The sequence below is a fragment of the Mustelus asterias genome, chromosome 9 (genome assembly GCF_964213995.1).
Source record: "Mustelus asterias chromosome 9, sMusAst1.hap1.1, whole genome shotgun sequence".
Lineage (NCBI taxonomy): Eukaryota > Metazoa > Chordata > Chondrichthyes > Carcharhiniformes > Triakidae > Mustelus > Mustelus asterias.
In genome coordinates, this window is record NC_135809.1 from 45,155,738 (window position 1) to 45,178,556 (window position 22,819).

The following is a 22,819-nucleotide window of genomic DNA, read 5'->3' on the forward strand; positions in this document are numbered from 1 at the left end:
TCATTTACCATTGTGGGACATTGCTACATTCTAATTGGCCACTGCATTTCCACAATAACAGTCAATAAGCTTCAGAAGTGCCTTTGGTTCTTTATCTTTCTACCAATGAGAACAGTTTAATTCTATCTACTCATGATTTTAAGTACCTCTATTAAATCTCCCCTCAAACTTCTCTACTCGGAAGTCCCTCATACTTGGTCCAATGGAATATTCTCCAATTGGAAGAGTCCAGGACAAAGTAGCCCGCTTGATCGGCATCCCCATCCACCACCTTAAACATTCACACCCTCCACCACTGGCACAAAGTACTAGCAGTGCACGCCAGTTGCACCACAACAACTCACCAAACTTCCTTTGATAGCATGTCCAAACCTGTGACCCCTATCTCCAAGGGCGGCAAGGACAGGAGGTAAAAGGGAACACCACTCCCTGCATGTTTCCCTCCAAACCACACACCATCCTGACTTGGAACTATATTGCTGTTCCTTCCCTGCTGCTATATCAAAAACCTGGAACTCGTTTCCTAAAAAGTGTGTGTAGCTACACGAGATGGACTGCAGTGGCTCAAGACAGCAGTTCACCTGTACCTTTTCAATGACAATTGGGGTTGGGCAACAAATGCTGGCATCCCAAGAAATTAAAAACTTCCAGTTGAGAGTGTTTGACAAAGGTTAATCATAACTTCCTTGATTCTGCACTTTTCCTCACTTTATAAAGCCCAGAATCCCATATGCTTTTGCACTACTTCCTCAACCTGCCCTGCCACCTTCAACAATTTGTGCACATGTACACCCAGGTTTCCCTGTTCCTGCACCACCTTCAGCATTGTACCATTCAGTTTACATTGCCTCTCCTCATCCTTCCTACCAAAATGCTCTGCATTAAAATTTCCTCTGCTACAGGATTGCATTTTCTACCACCCTGTCGATGGCCTCTTGAAATCTTTCACTGTCCATAATGCTTCCAGGTTGTGTGTTATCTGCAAACTTAAGATTTAGATGTTCATGGCAAAATTTAAATCATTATCACGTAAATCAGTGGTCCTAGTAGCAACCCTGGGAAACCCCACTGTATAACTTTCTCCATTCCAAATACAGTCAATCACTGCTCTGTTTCCTTTCTTTTAACCAATTTCTTCTCCCACTGTCCCTTTATCCTGTCCTATTTATTTCTCAAATCATCATAACAGATGTCATTATCACATGGCTGTTTGTAGGATCTTGCTGCATTGTAACAGATCACATTTCAAGTTCTTCGCTGACTGAAGTACTTGAGGTTGTGAAAGACACTGGCTGGAATTTTACCGTCTCGCCCGCAATGGGAATTGGAGCGGGCGAGGAGTAGACAACGGGAAGGTCCATTGACCTCGGGCGGGATTTTATTGGTTCAGGATGAGCGAGGCCGTACAATCCCACCCACAAGGGGGGTTAAACTGGGCCACGCAGCACCTTTTTGCCATGATACATCCACACAAGAACAGAAAATGGAACACAACATAAACAAAACAAAGAGAGATCAGCATCAGAGTTCCTCCCCCAACATCTAAAAGGGACCATGGACTACTTATAGGTGTTTGTTTCTGGATTATTTCTTCTTGCTACTGATGAAACTGAATGTGCATTTGGAGCTTTGCTGGACCTAGCTAAAGTTTGGATACTCTGCAGGGAATGGCCTGGTTGGCATTAATGTGTTTTTTTTTTGGTCAATTACCATGGTTGACTTTGTGGAATTTCCTTTTGAAATATGGCTGAGGGAATGAAATGATGACACATAATTACAACTGTCACAGGATTTGGAGACATTGATGGGGTTGGATGAACAAGGGTAATGGGGGTGGCTTCAAGCGAGCATTGCCTTTAATAATGATCAGGAGTAGGCCATTCAGACCCTTGAACCTGCTCTGCCATTTAATATCATGGCTGATCAGATTGCACCTCAAATCAGCATTCCGCCTACCCCTCATAACCCATCACCCCTTTGCTTACCAAAAATCTATCCACTTCTGCCTTAAAAAGATATTCAAAAACCTCTGCTTCCACCACCTTTTCAGGAACTGAGTTCCAAAGGGTATTAGTAGCATGCAAAGATGTATATGGAGGTTACACAACTGCAGAATCACACACTTTTTATACTTTTACTGGATTAAAAAAAAATCAAATCTACTAACTAATCACTGATTCACAACAATTATAAAAGGTAGCACATACAGATTCTCATATTACTTAGTTTCAATCTTCTAATACCCTCATCAGGGATGCTGTGGTTACACCATAAAACACACATCTCCACATTCAGGAAATATAATGCATCACAACTTCCTGGCTCCCCAATGCCTCCGACCCCATTCCAACCCACAAAACCAGACTCCCCCAGTCTGCCCAAAACATAGCTTTGCTAGACATTTCTCTCTCCCCACCAACCCATGATGCATCCCCTAATATCTGACTCCCACATCACCGCACTCCGTCCATAAAAAAGGTAAAAAGGGGACATGTCCTCCTTCGCTCCAATTCTTTTAAACTTGGATGCTGAACCCAGAGATGCACTGCCTAGATCTTGTCTGGCCTCGCACAGGTAAATGTGCATGGAGTGGCAATCAAACGCTGACTGCCACTCCTGGCCCATTGGCTCAGAGCCTCTGAATTCAGATGCTCATACTCTAGAGGTACCCTCCTTGTGATGCACTACAGGACTATTCAGAAGTTCCGATGCACTGAGTACGCAATAATTGCATCGGATGTTTGGACAAAGGAGACAATTTCCCCACGTCATCTCAGTAACTTCTCAGTGGTTTTGGGACCTTTAAACTCTTTCTCTGTGACTCAATAATATTCTTCATAAATATCAAATATAAATTTCAATCTACCTCTGTTCTACTACCAGGCTCGATGAAATAACGACCTAATTGCAAGCTTACGTTGGACTGGAAACACTGCATAAGGAAGCTGCAATGTTCTTAACTTGTCTATGTGCAATCTAAGAATAGGAAACAGAAGAACTACTACATTGGCTGTTTGAAGCTTCAAAATTAGAACATCTGTTTTCACATTACAGATATAGTCAACTTGCAGTATTAACTATTCAACTTATGGTATGCAGATGTGTTACAGGAAACCTGACTATCTTTGAGCCTAACAAATCATGATAAAAGTGTAGAAAAGGCAACAGTAGTAAACGCTCCTCAATGTCACAGAATTTCAACTGATTTAATCCCCATTACACACAGCTGTAACCTTCTCATAGAACTCAGAAACCCTACAGTGCAGAAGGAGGCCATTCGGCCCATCGAGTCTGCACCGACCACAATCCCACCCAGGCCCTACCCCCACATATTTACCCGCTAATCCACGCATCTCAGGACTCTAAGGGGCAATTTTTAACCTGGCCAATCAACCTAACCCGCACATCTTTGGACTGTGGGAGGAAACCGGAGCACCCGGAGGAAACCCACGCAGACACGAGGAGAATGTGCAAACTCCACACAGACAGTGACCCGAGCCGGGAATCGAACCCGGGACCCTGGAGCTGTGAAGCAGCAGTGCTAACCACTGTGCTACCGTGCCGCCCTTCAAGCATTGCCATTTTTGTGATATCTCCCGCCACTTAGACACACCACAACAGTACCATACCATTCAATCTGTGCTATGCTCATTTTTAGATTTCATGAGGTACTTGCAGCACTCCACTGAATAGGTTTTTGACTGCTTTTTCCCAAAAGCAGTGAGGAAATAAAAGATTCATTTAAACTAAAGCGATAAAGGACAGATCTGTTGTGGCATTTGAGTGCGTAGTATGAAAAATGCATCGTGTTCACTGCAGAATTAAGAAGTTCTAATGCACTGACAGCTAATGTTTTCCCTAAACCAATCAAATTGGATAGACTTTCAATCCACAATCAGCAGATCCAAAAGTGCCTTAAACATTTTTGGAATGTTGCTTCACTCTTTACCAGTCATCAACGCAGGACCACCAAATTTGGCATGTGGACTCTGGTTCCGTTCAACCTCTCCCTCCACAACAGCACACCTCCAAGTTGGCACAGTGATTAGCACTGCTGCCTCATGAGCGCCAGGGACCCAGGTTCAATTCCTGGCTTGGATCACAGTCTGTGCAGAGATTGCATGTTCTCCTTGTGTTTGCGTGGGTTTCCACCGGGTGCTCCTATTTCCTCCCACAGTCTGAAAGACGTGCTGGTTAGGTGCATTGGCCATGTTAAATTCTCCCTCAGTGTTCCCGAACAGGCAGTGGAGTGTGGCGACTAGGGGATTTTCACAGTAACTTCACTGCAGTGTTAATGTAAGCTTACTTGTGACACTAATAAATAAATTTCAAACTCTAAAACTTTTCCCATCCCTTGCCATTTAACATGGTATAGTACAGATAACTGTTGTTTACTCCCAAGTCTATATCAACTACCACCACTATCAAACTCTTGCACTTTAATATGGTAATTTGACAGCATTCACCTCTGACTCAAACTCTGTACACACCTCTTCAGATTCTTCTTCCTGATCCCAATTCCGGTCAGTTAGTTCCTTGTCTGCAGTCCTCTTTGCCATTATGTTGTTACTGAAACAAAATTAGCAAGATTATTATTTTGTTATTACTGAATGATTGGTTTAAAATCAAAATAAACAAAAATATATTATGTTATGCATTGATTAAACAAAAATATATTATGTTATGCATTCTACGTGGGTAGAACAAGGACAGGAATGGTTGTTGGACGTTCCGGGGTATAGATGTTTCACTAAGTGTAGGGAAGCTGGTAAAAGAGGTGGAGGAGTGGCATTGTTAATCAAGGATAGTTTAACGGCTGCGGAAAGGCACTTCGAGGGGGATCTGCACACTGAGGTAATATGGGCTGAGGTTAGAAATAGGAAAGGAGCGGTCACGTTGTTAGGAGTTTACTATAGGCCCCCAAATAGTAATAGCGATGTGGAGGAAGAAATTGCTAAGCAGATTATGGATATGTGTGGGGGTCACAGGGTAGTTGTCATGAGGGACTTTAACTTTCAAAATATTGATTGGAACCTTTGTAGGTCAAATAGTTCGGATGGGGCAGTTTTTGTGCAGTGTGTGCAGGAGGGTTTCCTGACACAATATGTGGATAGGCCGAGGTGAGGCCACATTGGATTTGGTACTGGGAAATGAACCGGGCCAAGTGTTAGATTTGGTTGTGGGAGAGCACTTTGGAGATAGTGACCACAATTCGGTGTCTTTTGTTATTGCAATGGAGAGGGATAGGGCCGTACGGCAGGGCAAGGTTTACAATTGGGGGAGAGGTAATTATGATGCGATTAGGCAAGAATTAGGGGGCATAAGTTGGGAACAGAAACTGTCAGAGAAAGGAACTAATGAAAAGTGGAACTTTTTAAAGGAACAAATACTGGGTGTCCTTGATAGGTATGTCCCTGTCAGGCAGGGAGGAAATGGCCGTGTGAGGGAACCATGGTTCACGAAAGAGGTGGAATGTCTTGTGAAAAGGAAGAGGGAAGCCTATGTAGGGATGAGGAAACAAAGTTCAGATGGCTCGATTGAGGGTTTCAAGTTAGCAAGGAATGAGCTGAAAAAGGGGCTTAGGAGAGCTAGGAGGGGACACGAGAAGTCCTTGGCGGGTCGGATCAAGGAAAACCCCAAGGCTTTTTACTCTTATGTGAGGAATAAAAGAATGACCAGGGTGAGGTTAGGGCCGGTCAAGGACAGTAGTGGGAACTTGTGTATGGAGTCAGTAGAGATAGGCGAGGTGATGAATGAATACTTTTCTTCAGTGTTCACCAAGGAGAGGGGCCATGTTTTTGAGGAAGAGGAGGTGTTACAGGCTAATAGATGTTCGGAGGGAGGATGTCCTGGCAGTTTTGAATAAACTGAAGGTCGATAAGTCCCCTGGGCCTGATGAAATGTATCCTAGGATTCTTTGGGAGGCAAGGGATGAGATTGCAGAGCCTTTGGCTTTGATCTTTGGGTCCTCGCTGTCCACGGGGATGGTGCCAGAGGACTGGAGAATGGCGAATGTTGTTCCTCTGTTTAAGAAAGGGAATAGAAATGACCCTGGTAATTATAGACCGGTTAGTCTTACTTCGGTGGTTGATAAATTGATGGAAAAGGTCCTTAGAGATGGGATTTACGACCATTTAGAAAGATGCGGATTAATCCGGGATAGTCAGCACGGATTCGTGAAGGGCAAGTCGTGCCTCACAAATTTGATAGAATTTTTTGAGGAGGTAACTAAGTGTGTTGATGAAGGTAGGGCAGTTGATGTCATATACATGGATTTTAGTAAGGCGTTTGATAAGGTCCCCCATGGTCGGCTTATGATGAAAGTGAGGAGGTGTGGGATAGAGGGAAAGTTGGCCGATTGGATAGGTAACTGGCTGCCTGATCGAAGACAGAGGGTGGTGGTGGATGGAAAATTTTCGGATTGGAGGCAGGTTGCTAGCGGAGTGCCACAGGGATCGGTGCTTGGTCCTCTGCTCTTTGTGATTTTTATTAATGACTTAGAGGAGGGGGCTGAAGGGTGGATCAGTAAATTTGCTGATGACACCAAGATTGGTGGAGTAGTGGATGAGGTGGAGGGCTGTTGTAGGCTGCAAAGAGACATAGATAGGATGCAAAGCTGGGCTGAAAAATGGCAAATGGAGTTTAACCCTGATAAATATGAGGTGATTCATTTTGGTGGGACTAATTTAAATGTGGATTACAGGGTCAAAGGTAGGGTTCTGAAGACTGTGGAGGAACAGAGAGATCTTGGGGTCCATATCCACAGATCTCTAAAGGTTGCCACTCAAGTGGATAGAGCTGTGAAGGCGGCCTATAGTGTGTTAGCTTTTATTAACAGGGGGTTGGAGTTTAAGAGCCGTGGGGTTATGCTGCAACTGTATGATGCATTTTGGTAGAAATAATGTAGGGAGGAGCTATATGATAAATGGCAGAACCATAAAGGGTGTAGATACGCAGAGGGACCTGGGTGTGCAAGTCCACAGATCCTTGAAAGTGACGTCACAGGTGGAGAAGGTGGTGAAGAAGGCATATGGCATGCTTGCCTTTATAGGACGGGGCATAGAGTATAAAAGTTGGGGTCTGATGTTGCAGATGTATAGAACGTTGGTTCGGCCGCATCTGGAATACTGCGTCCAGTTCTGGTCGCCACACTACCAGAAGGACGTGGAGGCTTTGGAGAGAGTACAGAGGAGGTTTACCAGGATGTTACCTGGTATGGAGGGGCTTAGTTATGAGGAGAGATTGGGTAAACTGGGGTTGTTCTCCCTGGAAAGACGGAGGATGAGGGGAGACTTAATAGAGGTGTATAAAATTATGAAAGGCATAGATAGGGTGAACGGTGGGAAGCTTTTCCCCAGGTCGGTGGTGACGTTCACGAGGGGTCATAGGTTCAAAGTGAAAGGGGGGGGGAGGTTTAACACAGATATCAGAAGGACATATTTTACACAGAGGGTGGTGGGGGCCTGGAATGTGCTGCCAGGCAAGGTGGTGGAGGCGGACACACTGGGAACGTTTAAGACTTATCTAGACAGCCATATGAACGGAGTGGGAATGGAGGGATACAAAAGAATGGTCTAGTTTGGACCAGGGAGCAGCGCGGGCTTGGAGGGCCGAAGGGCCTGTTCCTGTGCTGTATTGTTCTTTGTACAGGACCTTGGTGAGACCACATTTGGAATATTGTGTGCAGTTCTGGTCACCTCACTATAAGAAGGATGTGGAAGCGCTGGAAAGAGTGCAGAGGAGATTTACCAGGATGCTGCCTGGTTTGGAGGGTAGGTCTTATGAGGAAAGGTCGAGGGAGCTAGGGCTGTTCTCTCTGGAGCGGAGGAGGCTGAGGGGAGACTTAATAGAGGTTTATAAAATGATGAAGGGGATAGATAAAGTGAACGTTCAAAGACTATTTCCTCGGATGGATGGAGCTATTACAAGGGGGCATAACTATAGGGTTCATGGTGGGAGATATAGGCAGGGTGTCTGAGGTAGGTTCTTTACGCAGAGAGTGGTTGGGGTGTGGAATGGACTGCCTGCAGTGATAGTGGAGTCAGACACTTTAGGAACATTTAAGCGGTTATTGGATAGGCACATGGAGCACACCAGGATGATAGGGAGTGGGATAGCTTGATCTTGGTTTCAGATAAAGCTCGGCACAACATCGTGGGCCGAAGGGCCTGTTCTGTGCTGTACTGTTCTATGTTCTATGAATGTCAAGAGCAAAAAGAGAAGAGTCTAAAGTTTGGTCAATTGAAATATAATTTCCATCAACTGTAACTTTGTTAGAAATTCACTTTGATTTGATGTCAGAAGGATGCAAAGTTCATGCACATTATCTACTATCCCTTTAGCACAGTTCTGAGGAAGTACGATACTGATAGAAAAAAGGGGGGCATTTTCCCGTCCCGCCCGCCATGGTAATTGTAGCGAGTGGAGGGGCAGACCATGCATTAACCTCGGACGAGATTTTCCGGTTTTGGGGCGAGCGTAGCCGGAACATCCCACCCAAGGCGTTTCAGGTGAGACATCAAGCCGAAACCCGATCTTCCATCTCACAGGAGCATTAAAATTACACTGATACTATTCAAAGAACAGGGGTGATTCCCTGGTCAATAATCATCCCGCAACTAAAATAACCAAGAAAAGTTCTCATTTAGGATGGCACAGTAGTTAAATTTTAAAGTTTATTAGTGTCACAGGTAGGCTTACATTAACACTGCAATGAAGTTACTGAGAAAACCCTCAGTCGCCACAATCCGGTGCCTGTTCAGGTACACTGAAGGAGAATTTAGCATGGCCAATGCACCTAACCAGCACTTCTTTCAGACTGTGCAAGTAAACTGGAGCACTCGGAGGAAACCCACACAGGCATGGGAAGAACGTGCAGACTCCACACAGACAGTGACCCAAATCAGGAATCGAACTTGGGTCCCTGGCGCTGTGAGTTAGCAGTGCTAACCACTGTGCCACCATGTTGATCATCAAGTAACACTGCTGGCTAACAGCTCCAGGGACCCAGGTTCGATTGCAGCCTTGGGTGACGGTGTGGAGTTGGCACGTTCTCCATGTCTGCGTGGGTTTCCTCCGTGTGCTCCCACAGTGCAAACTAGGAGGACTGAAAATGGTAAATTGTCCCTCGTGTCCAAAGATGTATCGGTTAGTTGGATTAGCCACGTTAAGTGCGCAGGAATAGTGCAGGGCCTGGGTAAGATGCTCTTTTGGAGAGTCTGTGCAGATCAGATTTGCCGAATGGTCTCCTTTTGCATTGCAGGGATTCTATGGATTTAAGTTTTGTTTCTGGAGCCTCGCTGTGCAAATTGATTGCCATGTTCACCTACATAACAGAATTATACTTAAGGATTTAAAATTTAACATGCTATGTTAAATGGCACAGAGCCATTAAAGATTGCATTGATGGAATGTGCCACAGGACAAAAGCAGCAAGAGAGGCCAAGTGCATCGGGGCATCAGGAAAAGGGAAGAATAGGGAAAGGAGTGCCTCTTGTGCACAAAAATACTATGTAACAAATACATTACTTTTGAACTACAGTTGCTTATGTAAGAAAACAGCAGCTAATTTGCAAATAGCAAGATCCCATACAAGACAAGTAACGAATGATTAGACAGTCAGTTTACAGTGGTGTTGGTTGGTGTAGAAATGTTGACCAGGACACTGGCAGAACACACTGTTCTTCTAGTAGTGTCGACAAATTTTTTACATTTCCAAGCAGACAAACTGGACAAATTGACTGAGCATCCTAAAGATAGCAGGGCGATTCTCCCATCCCGCTGCGCTGCTTTTTTAGCGCAGTGGGCAAGAAGCCTCTCGCGTCGGCCGGTGTGCATGATCCTAGCTGGGCATCCGGACCTCCACGCGTTTCCCAGCACCGGATTTCCGGTGGCCAGCTCCATGCCAGAAATTGGCGCAGAGCTACATTATATATTCAAACAGTGATTGTAATGCAATTTAAATATAATTAGCAGGCCCGGGACAGAAATTTCTGGGCTCACTTGCTGTTCCCCGTCCCTGCCAGGTGGGCCGTGGGCTGGCCAGCAATCGGGAATCTAGCAAACAGGGGCCACTGCGCATGCGCCCACCTCTGTGCATGCACAGTGCCCTGCTCAGCACTATGCTGCTGGCCTCTCCAGCGGGAATAGGCCCTGCCCTCTGATTTCTGGAGTGAATCACGCTCGTGCTCTCTGCAGTACAGTGTGGAAAATTCATTTTTAAACTCCTGCTGAAAAAAAGCGTGGTTTACTCCAGTTTTCACACAAATTTGACACCTAGATTTTTTTTTAGGAGAATCGCCTTCTGCATAAGACAATACTTGTTCTATTTTACAAATGCAAGCAATGATTCTAAACTCAAATCCAAAGTGGGACTTCAACCTAAAACATGCAGACTCTGAAGTGAATAGCATTATCAACTAAACAAAGTTGTGAGACAGAGGAGGCAACATTTAAGCAGAATTAGTCTTCACTCCATTAGTGCAAACAATCCAGACTCCAAAATGAATAATGAAATAGAGTCCATTCAAAACTGTGCTGCCCATCTTTTAACTCACACCTTGCTCCATTCACCCATCACACTTTGTTCGATAACTTAAATTTATCAGTTATTTGATTGGTCACATCTATTAGCATACTGTGAAAAATATTGTTTCTTGCGCGCTATACAGACAAAGCATACCATTCATAGAGAAGGAAACAAGAGAGTGCAGAATGTCGTGTTACAGTCATAGCTAGGGTGTAGAGAAAGATCAACTAATGCAAGGTAGGTCCATTCAAAAGTCTGACGGCAGCAGGGAAGAAGCTGTTCGAGTCAGTTGGTATGTGACCTCAGACTTTTGTATCTTTTTCTTGACGGAAGGTGGTGGGAGAGAGAATGTCCGGGGTGCTTGGGGTCCTTAATTATGCTGGCTGCTTTGCCAAGGCAGCGGGAAGTGTAGACAGAGTCAATGGATGGGAGGCTGGTTTGCGTGATGGATTGGGCTCCATTCACGACCTTTTGTACCAGTTAAGCAATGCCTTGATTTCAAAATTCCCATGCTTTGTTCTCAAATCCTACCATGATCTCACCAACAGTCCCACAACCTTCCAAGATATCCGATCTCCTCCAATTCTGGCACTGAGCATCATTGATATTAATCTTTCCAGCTTGTCTCGAGCTCTGGAATTCCCTTTGCACCTCGCCATCTCTCTTTCCTCTCCTTTGAGGCTCCTTTGTGTCCATTATTGGCTCAACTTCAAATTTTGTTCAATAAAATACTTTGAAAAATTACTTTGAAGATGCTATATAAAAACAAGTAGCTATTGGCGTTTCACCTGAACAAGGTACTTAAGGATAACTGGCGTAATTCCTGAACACTTGTGTGAAAAGGAGAAACGTTACCAAAAGACAAGACTGCCCAAAGAGATTTGACATATGATGCTTACATTATAGGAGATTTTCATCCCCCCAATGTTGTTTGGATTTTAATTCTGATCCCAAATACAAAGTAATCTAAACATTGTGCCAACCAATTCCTCCAAAAGGACGACTGTGGAAGCATAAATGCCATCTGTATTCCACACGTTAGTTTGACCTAATGAGAAATTACTTACCACAAACTCCATATTAGAAAAAAGGCCCACCATATTTCAGTCAGGAAGTCAGGAAGTTATAAATCCCACACAAGTTACCGGCACGGTAGCACAGTGGTTAGCACTGCTGCTTCACAGCTCCAGGGACCTGGGTTCAATTCCCGGCTTGGGTCACTGTCTGTGTGGAGTTTGCACATTCTCCTCGTGTCTGCGTGGGTTTCCTCCAGGTGCTCCGGTTTCCTCCCACAGTCCAAAGATGTGCGGGTTAGGTTGATTGGCCAGGTTAAAAATTGCCCCTTAGAGTCCTGAGATGCGTAGGTTAGAGGGATAAGCGGGTAAATATGTGGGGGTAGGGCCTGGGTGGGATTGCGGTCGGTGCAGACTCGATGGGCCGAATGGCCTCCTTCTGCACTGTAGGGTTTCTATGGTTTCTAATGTGGAGGACCCAATCTAAAGGACAAAAGGAGAAATAATATCACTTACCTTGGCTAATTCCCCATATTCCAGGTGGGCCTTCAGATACGTGTGTATCAGAAATAAAGAACTATAAGAATTAAATTTAATGTCAATTAAATAATCTTCATTTTGGTAATTACCTCCTCTCAAATAGGGTTCCAACTCCATCAGTGAAGTTCTCATCTTCCGCCCAGAGACTGCCCAGGAATATACATTATGGAAGTTGCCCAAATGCTTACCATTTATGTGGGAATTGGTCCCTTGCACCAGCTTGGAGGGGGATCATAAGCAATAAGTTACCAACGGTTGGTATCGGTTAAATTTGAGTTCACGTAACTTTATAATCACTCAAGCTTTGCTCTTGCAGTTTATGACATCACTCACATCCTTAGATTGTTGCCTCATAATCATTTGATAAGCATTATTCTCTAGACACATTTTTCTGCAATAATTCAGGGGTGGCATGGCGCCAGGCACCAGGTTCAATTCCGGACTTGGTCACTATCTGTGTGGAGTTTGCACTTTCTCCCCGTGTCTGCATGGGTTTCCTCTGGGAGCTCCACTTTCCACCCACAGTCCAAAGATGTGCAGATTAGGTTGATTGGCCATGGTAAATTCATCCTAGTACCAGGGGAATTAGCAGGGTAAATGCGTGGGGTTACGGGAATATAGCCTGGGTGGGACTGTGGTCAGTAGTACAGACTCGATGAGCGGAATGGCCTCCTTCTGTACTAGAGTAACTCTGTAAAATAATTTGCATAAATTCAGGTAACGGACCTCTGCACATTTTGTTTAAAAACCACAAATAATGCCACTATTTGCTTTTAAACAATAAATTAATCAGCATCAGGAACTGCTGGTAAGCTACTAGCTTTGCTTGCATGTAGCCTGACACCATCTGCTACCTCCAATTTGGTGCTGCCTTACAAACCATTGCTCTATGTGTTTTAGTTAAAATGCATCTGAATCGACTGCTTAAATTTGTTTCACTTTAACTACTTACCCAAAGTTGCATCACAAATGCCACCCAGAGAAAAAAGTTTGAGAAGCATTATATTTAAACTTATGCTCAATACAAAGTGAAATAATAAAACAGAAAACTCTGTATGGAAGATAACCAATCCAGCTCATTGTATCTGTGACAGCTGAGAAGAACTAATCCAATCTAATCTCACTTTCCAGCTCTTGGTCCTTAGCCATGTACCTCTAGTACTTTTTATATCCAATGAACCCTTCCAAGCACTGGTCTCCAGATCCCCAAATTCTTCAAAATCTAACGTCCCTGGTTATTGACCCCTCTATAAACAGAAACAAAGCTTTTACATTCATGCTAGCTATCTAACCCCCTCAACGTAAATCAATTTGCTAAACATGCTGCATGAATGTATTTACGATGTCAGGCAGTCATTCAAGACAGGAGGCCCTAATGTTGTTTAATCTATTTGGCATTCTCTTTGCTTCTTCCATCTATTGTGCAGGAAAGAACAAAATTTACAACCGAGAATCAGAGTAGCTGCAGTACAAAAGGTGACCATTCAGCCCATCAAGTCTTTGCCTTCTCTCTGCAAGAGCAATATAGCTAGCTTCATTCACCCATCCTTTCCCTGTAACCTTTAATGTTGGATCATTTTCAAATACTCATTCAGTTTCCTTTTGAAAATCCCAATTGAATCTGCTTCCACCACCACCCTCTCAGGCAGTGCATTGCAGATCCTGATCAGTCAATGCATTATTTTTTCCCCCTCAGGTTGCCTTTTTTCAATCACCTCAAATTTGTGCCCTCTGATTCTCAGCGCCACTACCAAAAGGAACAATTTCTATCTGCTCTCGTCTATCTAATCTGGTGAACTGGTGCAGCAACAATAATCTCTCCCTCAATGTCAACAAAACAAAGCAGATTGTCATCGGCTTCAGGAAGCGTAGTGGAGAACATGCCCCTGTCAACAGCAACGGGGATGAAGTAGAAAGGGTCGAGAGCTTCAAGTTTTTAGGTGTCCTGATCACCAACAACCTGTCCTGGTCCCCCCACGCCGACATTACAGTTAAGAAAGCCCACCAATGCCTCTACTTTCTCAGAAGACTAAGGAAATTTGGCACGTCAGCTATGACTCTCACCAACTTTTACAGATGCACCATAGAAAACATTCTTTCTGGTTATATCACAGCTTGGTATGGCTCCTGCTGCGCCCAGGACTGCAAGGAACTACAAAAGGTCGTGAATGTGGCCCAATCCATCGCGCAAACCAGCCTCCCATGCATTGACTCAGTGTATACTTCCCACTGCCTCGGCAAAACAGCCAGCATAATTAAGGACCCCACGCACCTTGGACATTCTCTCTTCCACCTTCTTCCATCGGAAAAAACTTACAAAAGTCTGAGGTCACATACCAACTGACTCAAGAACAGCTTCTTCCCTGCTGCTGTCAGACTTTTGAATGGACTTACCTTGCATTAAGTTGATCTTTCTCTACACCTTAGCTATGACTGTAACACTACATTCTGCACTCTCTCGTTTCCTTCTCTATGAACGGTACGCTTTGTCTATATAGCACGCAAGAAACAATACTTTTCACTATGTTAATACATGTGACAATAATAAATCAAATACTCTGTCCAGAACCCTCAATTTTGAACACTATCAAATCACCTCTCAATCTTCTCTTCTTAAAAGGAGACCAATGCCTGCTTTGCCAATAAGTTAAGTCCCTTACCCTTACGCACCATTCTTGTAAATCTTTTCTGCACCCTCTCAAAAGCTTCCATCATCCCTCTGAAAGTGTGGTGCGAAAAATTGGACACAATACTCCACTTGCTTTTTGTACCCTCTGTGTCTCAAAGTTCCACAATCTCTCTCTATTTAAATACTGTGCTGCTCTTCTAGACTTTCTGGCAAAGTGGACAAATTCACATTTTCGCCCACTCACTTCAACCTACCTATATCACTTTGCAGACTCAAGTCCACTTCACAACTTAATTTCATACCTATTTCCCCCCCCCCTCAGCAAATTTAGCAACCACATATTCAGTTCCTTCATCAAGTCATTGATATAAATTGTAATTAGTTGAGGCCTCAACACTGATCCCTTCGGCACTCATTACATCTTACCAATCTGAAAATCATATGATTTAGTTAACCAATCCTCTATCCATGCTAGTATGTTCCCCTCTACACCAGGAGCTCTGATTTTGCTCAGTAACGTTTGATGTGGCACCTTGTCAAATACTTTTTGAAAATTTAAGTACAACACATCCACAGGTTCCCCTTTTCCACATTGGAGGTTTTTGAGGAAGTAACAAACAATTAATTAGTTACGATTTCCCATTGACAAAACCACATTGACTCTGCCTGATTACACTGAGATTTTCCAAATGTCCTTTCTGCTCTATCCTCGTTAAAAATAGATTCCCTCCTTTCTTGAACACAGGAGTTGAATTCACTATTTTTCAATCTGATGGGACCTTTCTAGAATCTAGGGAAGTTTGGAAAATTAAAACCAATGCATCTATTATTTCTGCAGCCACTTCTTGTAAGACTCTTGGATGAAGTCCATTAGGAACTGAGGACTTGTCAGCTTTTCGTTCTAATAATTTTCTGTTACAATTAACAGGGAAAGATATAAGTCGCTGCCTCCCTTTCACCTCATAATTAACACATTAATGGGATGTTATTTGCTTTGTCTACAGTGAAGACTGATGCAAAATATCCATTCAGTTCACCTGCCATTTCTTTATTTTCCATTATTAATTCCTCATTCTACTCTCTAGAGGACCAACGTTCACATTAAAAAAGTAGTAAATACCAGTAGAAACTATTGCTGTCTGGTTTTATATTTCTAGCTAGCTTTCTCTCCTACTCAAATTTCCGCTTTCTTATTAATCTTTTAGTCACTCTTCGCTGTTCTTTATAATCTATCCAATCTTCTGACCAGTCACCTTGTGGAACTATAGGCTTCTTTCAATTAGAGTCAATCTTTAACTTCCTTAGTTAGCCACAGATGGTGCATCCTTCCTCCAGAGTGTCTCTCACTGCAATTAACTTTATTGAGTATACTGAAATATCTGCTTAAAATGTCTATCACTGCATCGCTACTAACCTATCCCTTACCAAATTTTCAAGTTCACTTTAACCAGCTTGGTCTTCATGCTCTCATAATTGCCCTTATTTAAAGTTTAAAACACTAGCCTTAGATCCACAAACGTATTATGATCACTGCTACATAGGTACACCTTCAATGAGGTCATTAATTTATAGGATCTCATTACACATTACCTGATTTAGTATAGCCTGCACTTTTATTGGCTCTGGAACCTGCTGCTCTAAGAAACTCTGGAAAACACTTGAGAACTAATCTTCCAGGCTACCTTTGCTAACCTAATTTGTACAATCTAGATTGAAATCACCTATGATTATCACTGCACCTTTCTCACAAGCTTGCAGCATTTATTCCTGTACACCCCATCTTACACTGTGGGGCCTATAAACCATAAGAACTAGGTGCAGGAGTAGGCCATTTGGCACCTTGAGCCTGCTCAACCATTCAATAAGATCATGGCTGATCTTTTCGTGGACTCAGCTCCACTTACCCACCCATTCATCATAATCCTTCATTCCTTTACTGTTCAAAAGTCTATCTATCTTTGCCTTAAAAACATTCAACGAGGTAGCCTCAACGGCAGGGAATTCCACAGATTCACTACTCTTTGGGTGAAGAAGTTCCTCCTCAACTCAGTTCTAAATCTGCTCCCCCTTATTTTGAGGCTATGCCCCCTGGTTTCACCCGCCAGTGGAAATAACCTCCCTACTTCTATTCCCACCACCCCCCCCCCATTCTTCTAAATTCCAATGAGTATTGTTCCAATCTACTCAGTCTCTCCTCGTAAGCCAACTCTCTCAACTCCAAGTGACTTCTTACCTTTACTATTTCTCATGTCTACCCAAGTTGATTCTACATCCTCATCTCCAGAACTACGGTCATCTCTCTTTATGGTACAAATGTCATCCTTAATTAACAGGGCTACACACCATCTTTTCCTAGTTTTTTTCTCCTTAAACGCTATATACCCTTAAACATTCAAGTCCTAGTCTTGGTAATGTTACATTATGTCTCTGTAATGGCCTTCAGTTCATATATATTTATTTTTATTTGCGCTGTCAATTCATCTGTTTTGTTACAAATGCTAGATGTATTCAGATGGGGTCTAGTTGACTTTTTACTACTTTTGTAATCTCTAGCCTCATCTGCTGGTGCACACTTATGTTTGCACACTCTGTTCATTTCTGCCACATGCTAATCATTTACTTTATCAGACCTTGCTCTCGTCTTCTCTATTTAATTTATCACATCTTCCTAAACTTGATCCCTCGCCCTCTCTCCTACCCTACTTATTTGATTGGCCAGAATACCTTTGCTCCTGCACCCTCTTTAGAACTTTGATTTTATATTGTCTCTTTGTATTCTTCCCACAAAAATGTATCACTTCATATTACTCTGCAATCAATTTCATCTGCCACCAGTCCACCCATTCCACCAGTTTATGTACTCTTGAAGTCTATCGCTACCCTTCTCCCTGCTCACAGTACTTCCAAGTCTTTGAAAATTGTGCGCAGTACACTCAGGTTTAAATCATTAATATACATTAAGAAAGGCAATGGTGCTCATACTGACCCCTGGCTAACATTCCTATATACCTTCCTTCACTTTGAAAAGCAAGCCATGAAAATGCAAATTTTAAGAAGGGGAATAACTGACTCAAGCAACACAGCTTTTGTTATTTTTTCCAAATAGAGAGCCATTTGGATACCTCTTACAAAACCTTAACTACAATCAGTTGCAACAAAAACATGCCTTTACCGTTCATGCATTAAAAAGCCCAAATTAAAATGACATGAATAGAAGCATTCTGCACATGAACCACAGGAATTTATCAAACGGCTAATTGACTGCAATTCTTTCCTTCACTGAACACAGTTCCAGCAGGAATCAAGGAATGAAAACCATGCTAATCCCAAACTGGTCCATGTAAGGAATTCCTAAGGACTCACAATCTTTTACCCTAGCTAAGACCAACTAATTGGTCTTACCCTACTGATGATAAAAAATGTTGTTGCAATAGTTATCCTGCTCAGTACGAGAGGAACCGCAGGTTCAGACATTTGGTGTATGTGCTTGGCTGAGAAGCCAGGGTACGAACCTACCATCTGTGGGATTATGACTGAACGCCTCCAAGTCAGAATCCCACCTAAAAGTAACATTATGGGATAAAAAGTAAACCCAAACAGTGGATAGAAACTTGGTTAAATAAAAGAGTCGTCAACATGTTGTTGCTGATGGAGGAAAAGTCAAATTCAGTCAGGGACTGCCCTTGGTCCTCTGATGTTCCTGCTGTACATAAATTACATCAGAGATAGTCTGATCTCTGGTATTGGGACGGATTCCATTTCCAGCTGACTGCCTGATGTACAAACCCATTTGTTGGCAGGGAGACCAAGTAGAACTACAGAATGACTTGGTTGTACTGAGAGAATGGTTCCGTTGGTGGAAAATTACATACAATTGATCAAAATACCACACTGCACATGTAAAATACAGACAAACCAGGACATCCACACATTCAGCTTGATAGAAGTGAGTAAACCTTACATCCATCAAGCAGGTGTCTCCTATCAAATGATATCACAGCTCATAAGCCATGTGCTGTAAATGATGCAAACAAAGTTATTGGATTTGTAAGGAGAAATCTAAACAGTTGCAATATAACAGAATCAATGCTGCTGCATACAAGGTTTTGGTACATCCCAAACTGGATAATGCAGCACCAGTCTGGGACTCGGACAAGCCCATCTTGTAAGCAAAGTGGAAATAGGTCAAAGGCATGCAACGTGTTTCATCTTCAATGACTACATGAACACCCAGAGTTATGGTCTATGTTGAACTGGAGTGGCCCACACTGCAACAAAGAGTAAGCTATACTGCTCAACAAAGCAGTTGACCATGATGTTGCTATTGTATCCCACAATATGTGAAACAAGCAGTCCATAGAATAGAATCCTACAGAATCCTTACAGTGCAAAAAGAGACCATTCAGCCCATCCAGTCTGCATCAACTCTCCAAAACAACATCTTACCCAGGATCACACCTCTGCCCTATCCCTATAATCCTGCATATTTACCATGGTTAATCCACTTAACCTACACATCTTTGGACTGTGGGAGGAAACCGGAACACCCAGAGGAAACCCACACAGGGAGAACATGCAAACCCCTAAGACCGGCTGTGAGGCAGTAATGCAGCAGCAGTGCTAACCATTGTTTTCTCTCCTGCAATGGGTGGCACAAATGTTTTGTGCCTCCAATGTTGCGCACAAGCACATGTGAACAGTTTCAGAAAAACACCATTATTGTCAGCTGCAACGCTGGCATCTACCTGACAATGTGGAAAATTGCCCATACTTGTCTTACCCAGAAAAGGGAGGAATCCAATCAATTACCATCACTCAACTCCAGACCTTGTTACAGCTAAGACATGACAGAATGGCTGCCCTTGACAACAATACAGCATTTGATCGTGTGGGACATCAAGGAGCCCCAGCAAAACTGAAGCCAATGGAATTCAAGGGGAAACTCGCCACTGGGTAGATTCATACTTAGCAGAAAGATCGCCAAGGTTCTTGGCACCAATCACCTCAGTTCCAGGACCTCACTGCAGGAAATCAACAGCGTAGTTTCTTCAGCCCAACTATCTTCAGTTGTTTGCTCATGATTGTACAGCATTTTCGGTGAGATACTGAAGCAGTTTGTGTTCATAAGCAGCAAAACCTGGCCAGCATTCAGGCTTGGCTAATAAATTGCACATAACATTTGTACCCCACAAGTGCCAGACAATGACCATCTCCAACAAGAGAGAATCTAACTATCTCCCCTTGACATTCAAAGGCATTCCCATCACTGAATGTCCCACTAACATCCTGAGGGTTACCACTGATCAGAAACTGAACTGGACCAGCCATAAAAATACTGGTAAAAACAGGTCAGAGGATGGGAATTCTGCAGATAGTAACACACCTCTTGACTCCCTAAAGCCTTTCCACTATCTACAAGACAAGTCAGGAGTGTGATGGAACACTCTCGAGTTGTCTGCCTAAGTATGGCTCCAACGGGCGGCACGGCAGCACAGTGGTTAGCACTGCTGCTTCACAGCTCCAGGGACCTGGGTTCGATTCCCGGCTTGGGTCACTGTCTGTGTGGAGTTTGCACATTCTCCTCGTGTCTGCGTGGGTTTCCTCCGGGTGCTCCGGTTTCCTCCCACAGTCCAAAGATGTGCGGGTTAGGTTGATTGGCTATGCTAAAATTGCCCTTAGTGTCCTGGGATGCGTAGGTTAGAGGGATTAGTGGGTAAATGTGTAGGGATATGGGGGGTAGGGCCTGAGTGGGATTGTGGTCGGTGCAGACTCGATGGGCCGAATAGCCTCTTTCTGTGCTGTAGGGATTCTAAGAACAATACTCAAGAAGCTCTGCACTATGCATGAAAAACCAGCTTCCTTGATTAGCACTCCATCTACCAACTTAAACACTTGCTCCAGTTCTGTCTCAGTGACAGCAATGTGCACTATGGACAAGATGCACTGCAGGAACTCACCCAACCTCCTTCTACAGCACCTCTGCTACCTAGAAGAGTGAGGGCAATGGATGAATGGGAACCCCACCTGAAAGTCATCCCGTTCTTCTCCCCCGCCCCCACCGCAAGCTACACAGCATCCTGACTTGGATCCATGCCATAGTTCCTTCATTGTTGCTGGGTCAAAATCCTGCGACTCCCACCCAAGAAGCACTGGGATGCTGAAATCTCATTAAAGAATGAAACAGAAACGGAAATAACACCCCCCTCCCCCCACAGAAATAACTAATCAAACCACTTCACAAGCATTTAAATTATACATGGAAATGGGAACAAGAACAAATAACGTAGGACAAGTGCACAGCATGGAAGTCACATCATCTCTACAATGTTGCCGCACTGTGTTCAGGATACTGCTCCAAGATTGAGAATTCACCACAGATCAGAGAGCAAACCTGCAAACTTCATGCTTTGCAGTACTCTAATCTATAAACTCCATGATGCATTAGGAAAGAGTCATTGGAAGTTCCTATGGTTTGATCTAAACTTACCATGGTACACATTGTGCGGCAGTTGGGGGAGAGGCAATGAATTTCCCCTCCTCCAACCACTCCACACTTTTAACCTGGTTACTTTACTAGAGCATACCTTGACACAGGAAATCATTTCCTTTACCAGCTAGATGAATTTTAACCTGGTTTTAAAAACATATAAAGCCTCTCCTAATTAAAATAATTAATAATGATGGTCTTTCTTGACTGTGACAGTGCATCCCAGGGGACAGGGGCAGTACAGTGACACTGGTTAGCACTGCTGCCTCACAGCACCAGGGACCCAGATTCAATTAGCTTGGGTCACCGTCTGTGCAGAGTGTACACGTTTCTCCCGTGTCTGTGTGGGTTTCCTCGGGTGCTCCTCCCACAGTCCAAAAGACGTGCAGGTTCGGTGCATTGGCCATGCTAAATTCTCCCTCGGTATACCCGAACAGGCGCCGGAGTGTGGCAACGAGGGGATTTTTCACAGTATCTACACTGCAGTGTTAATGTAAGCCTACTTGTGACACTAATAAATAAACCTAACACCTCTCAGCCCTCTTAACTGGCGCGTGTCACCAGCGCGAGGTGCGCAACCTAACCTGGTGCCAGCCACCGGCTATGATTGACAAGGGGGCTGACCAATCAGAAAGCGGCCGGGAGCCGCCGGCCCGCACTGGGGGCGGGCCCAGGAGCAGCATGTTTGCTGGACGCGTCCGTGCCACAAGATGAATGTGCGTTTTAAGCCAGCACCCAGCCGGTTAGGAAATACTGTCAGCGCGATGGTTTCACACCATTCAGCGGCTTACTCCGTTTTACATTGCTCGAGAGGGGGAGAAAAAAGCCAAGTGCTGGGGAGGAGAGAGGGAGGGAAAATGAATCTGATCAGGGAGGCGTGCAGCCGATCAGTTCCTCAGAGCCCAGGCCTCAGTGAAATGCTGTTGGCCCTTTTTATTTTAAATATTACTCCTCCCGGGCAACATCTGCATCCGTAAAAAAGTCAGATATCGAATGCAAACCTGCTCCCGTCCCTTAAATAAGTGTACTTCGACCGACATCGCCGCCCGTCTCAGGAATGTTATGTCGGAGCGGCGCACACCAACGGTTTCCATTTGAATCTGGGAATTCTCGCTGCGAGCACAGGGTAAGATAGGAAAAGCTCTGCTCACCTGCGGCACGCTGATTCCGTCTTTATCGATAAGTCAGGCGCTCAGCCCTCCCCGGTAAGGTGATAATGTTGATTTTATGAACCCCCGCCCCTGTTGAGGCTGTGAATATTGCTCCACGCTCCTTCCCTCAGTTCACCTCTCACAGCTTCAGCGATGCTCCAGTTCCGCCATTTTGTGCCGGAAGGCGGGCCGCGCCGTGCGCATGCTCGGTCCGCTGGGCCAGCCGCAGCAGGGCTCAGGACATCTGTGCTGTTGCTGCTGTCTCTCCAGCGTCCCTCCTGAGAGCACTGCTGGTGAGTGAGCAAGGGGAATGTTCAACTGTGCAAACCACTGCACCTGCAATTTAAATAAAAACCTCAAATAAAAGCCACAAGACAGAAATTCAACATCTCTAAACCAAATACTCCCGCAAATTGTCAAGTGCCTCTGGTGGAATGGATAATTTGCACCTGAATCATATGGAACCCTACA

General features: G+C 44.1%; 1 protein-coding gene across 2 annotated transcripts in view; it reads right to left on the reverse strand.

Moving 5' to 3' along the window:
* Nucleotides 1-22,552, reverse strand: part of nup50 (nucleoporin 50) — a 65,728-nt gene extending 43,176 nt beyond the window's left edge. The window contains exons 1-2 of one of the 2 annotated variants that reach the window (XM_078220115.1): nucleotides 22,349-22,552; nucleotides 4,467-4,569 (exon numbers count right to left, since the gene is read on the reverse strand). In XM_078220115.1, the coding sequence (XP_078076241.1) occupies nucleotides 4,467-4,559 (93 nt within the window). In that variant the 5' untranslated portion in view covers nucleotides 4,560-4,569; nucleotides 22,349-22,552. The remainder of the gene's footprint in view (nucleotides 1-4,466; nucleotides 4,570-22,348) is intronic. The other variant, XM_078220116.1, reaches the window with a different exon arrangement.
* Nucleotides 22,553-22,819: the final 267 nt, after the last annotated feature.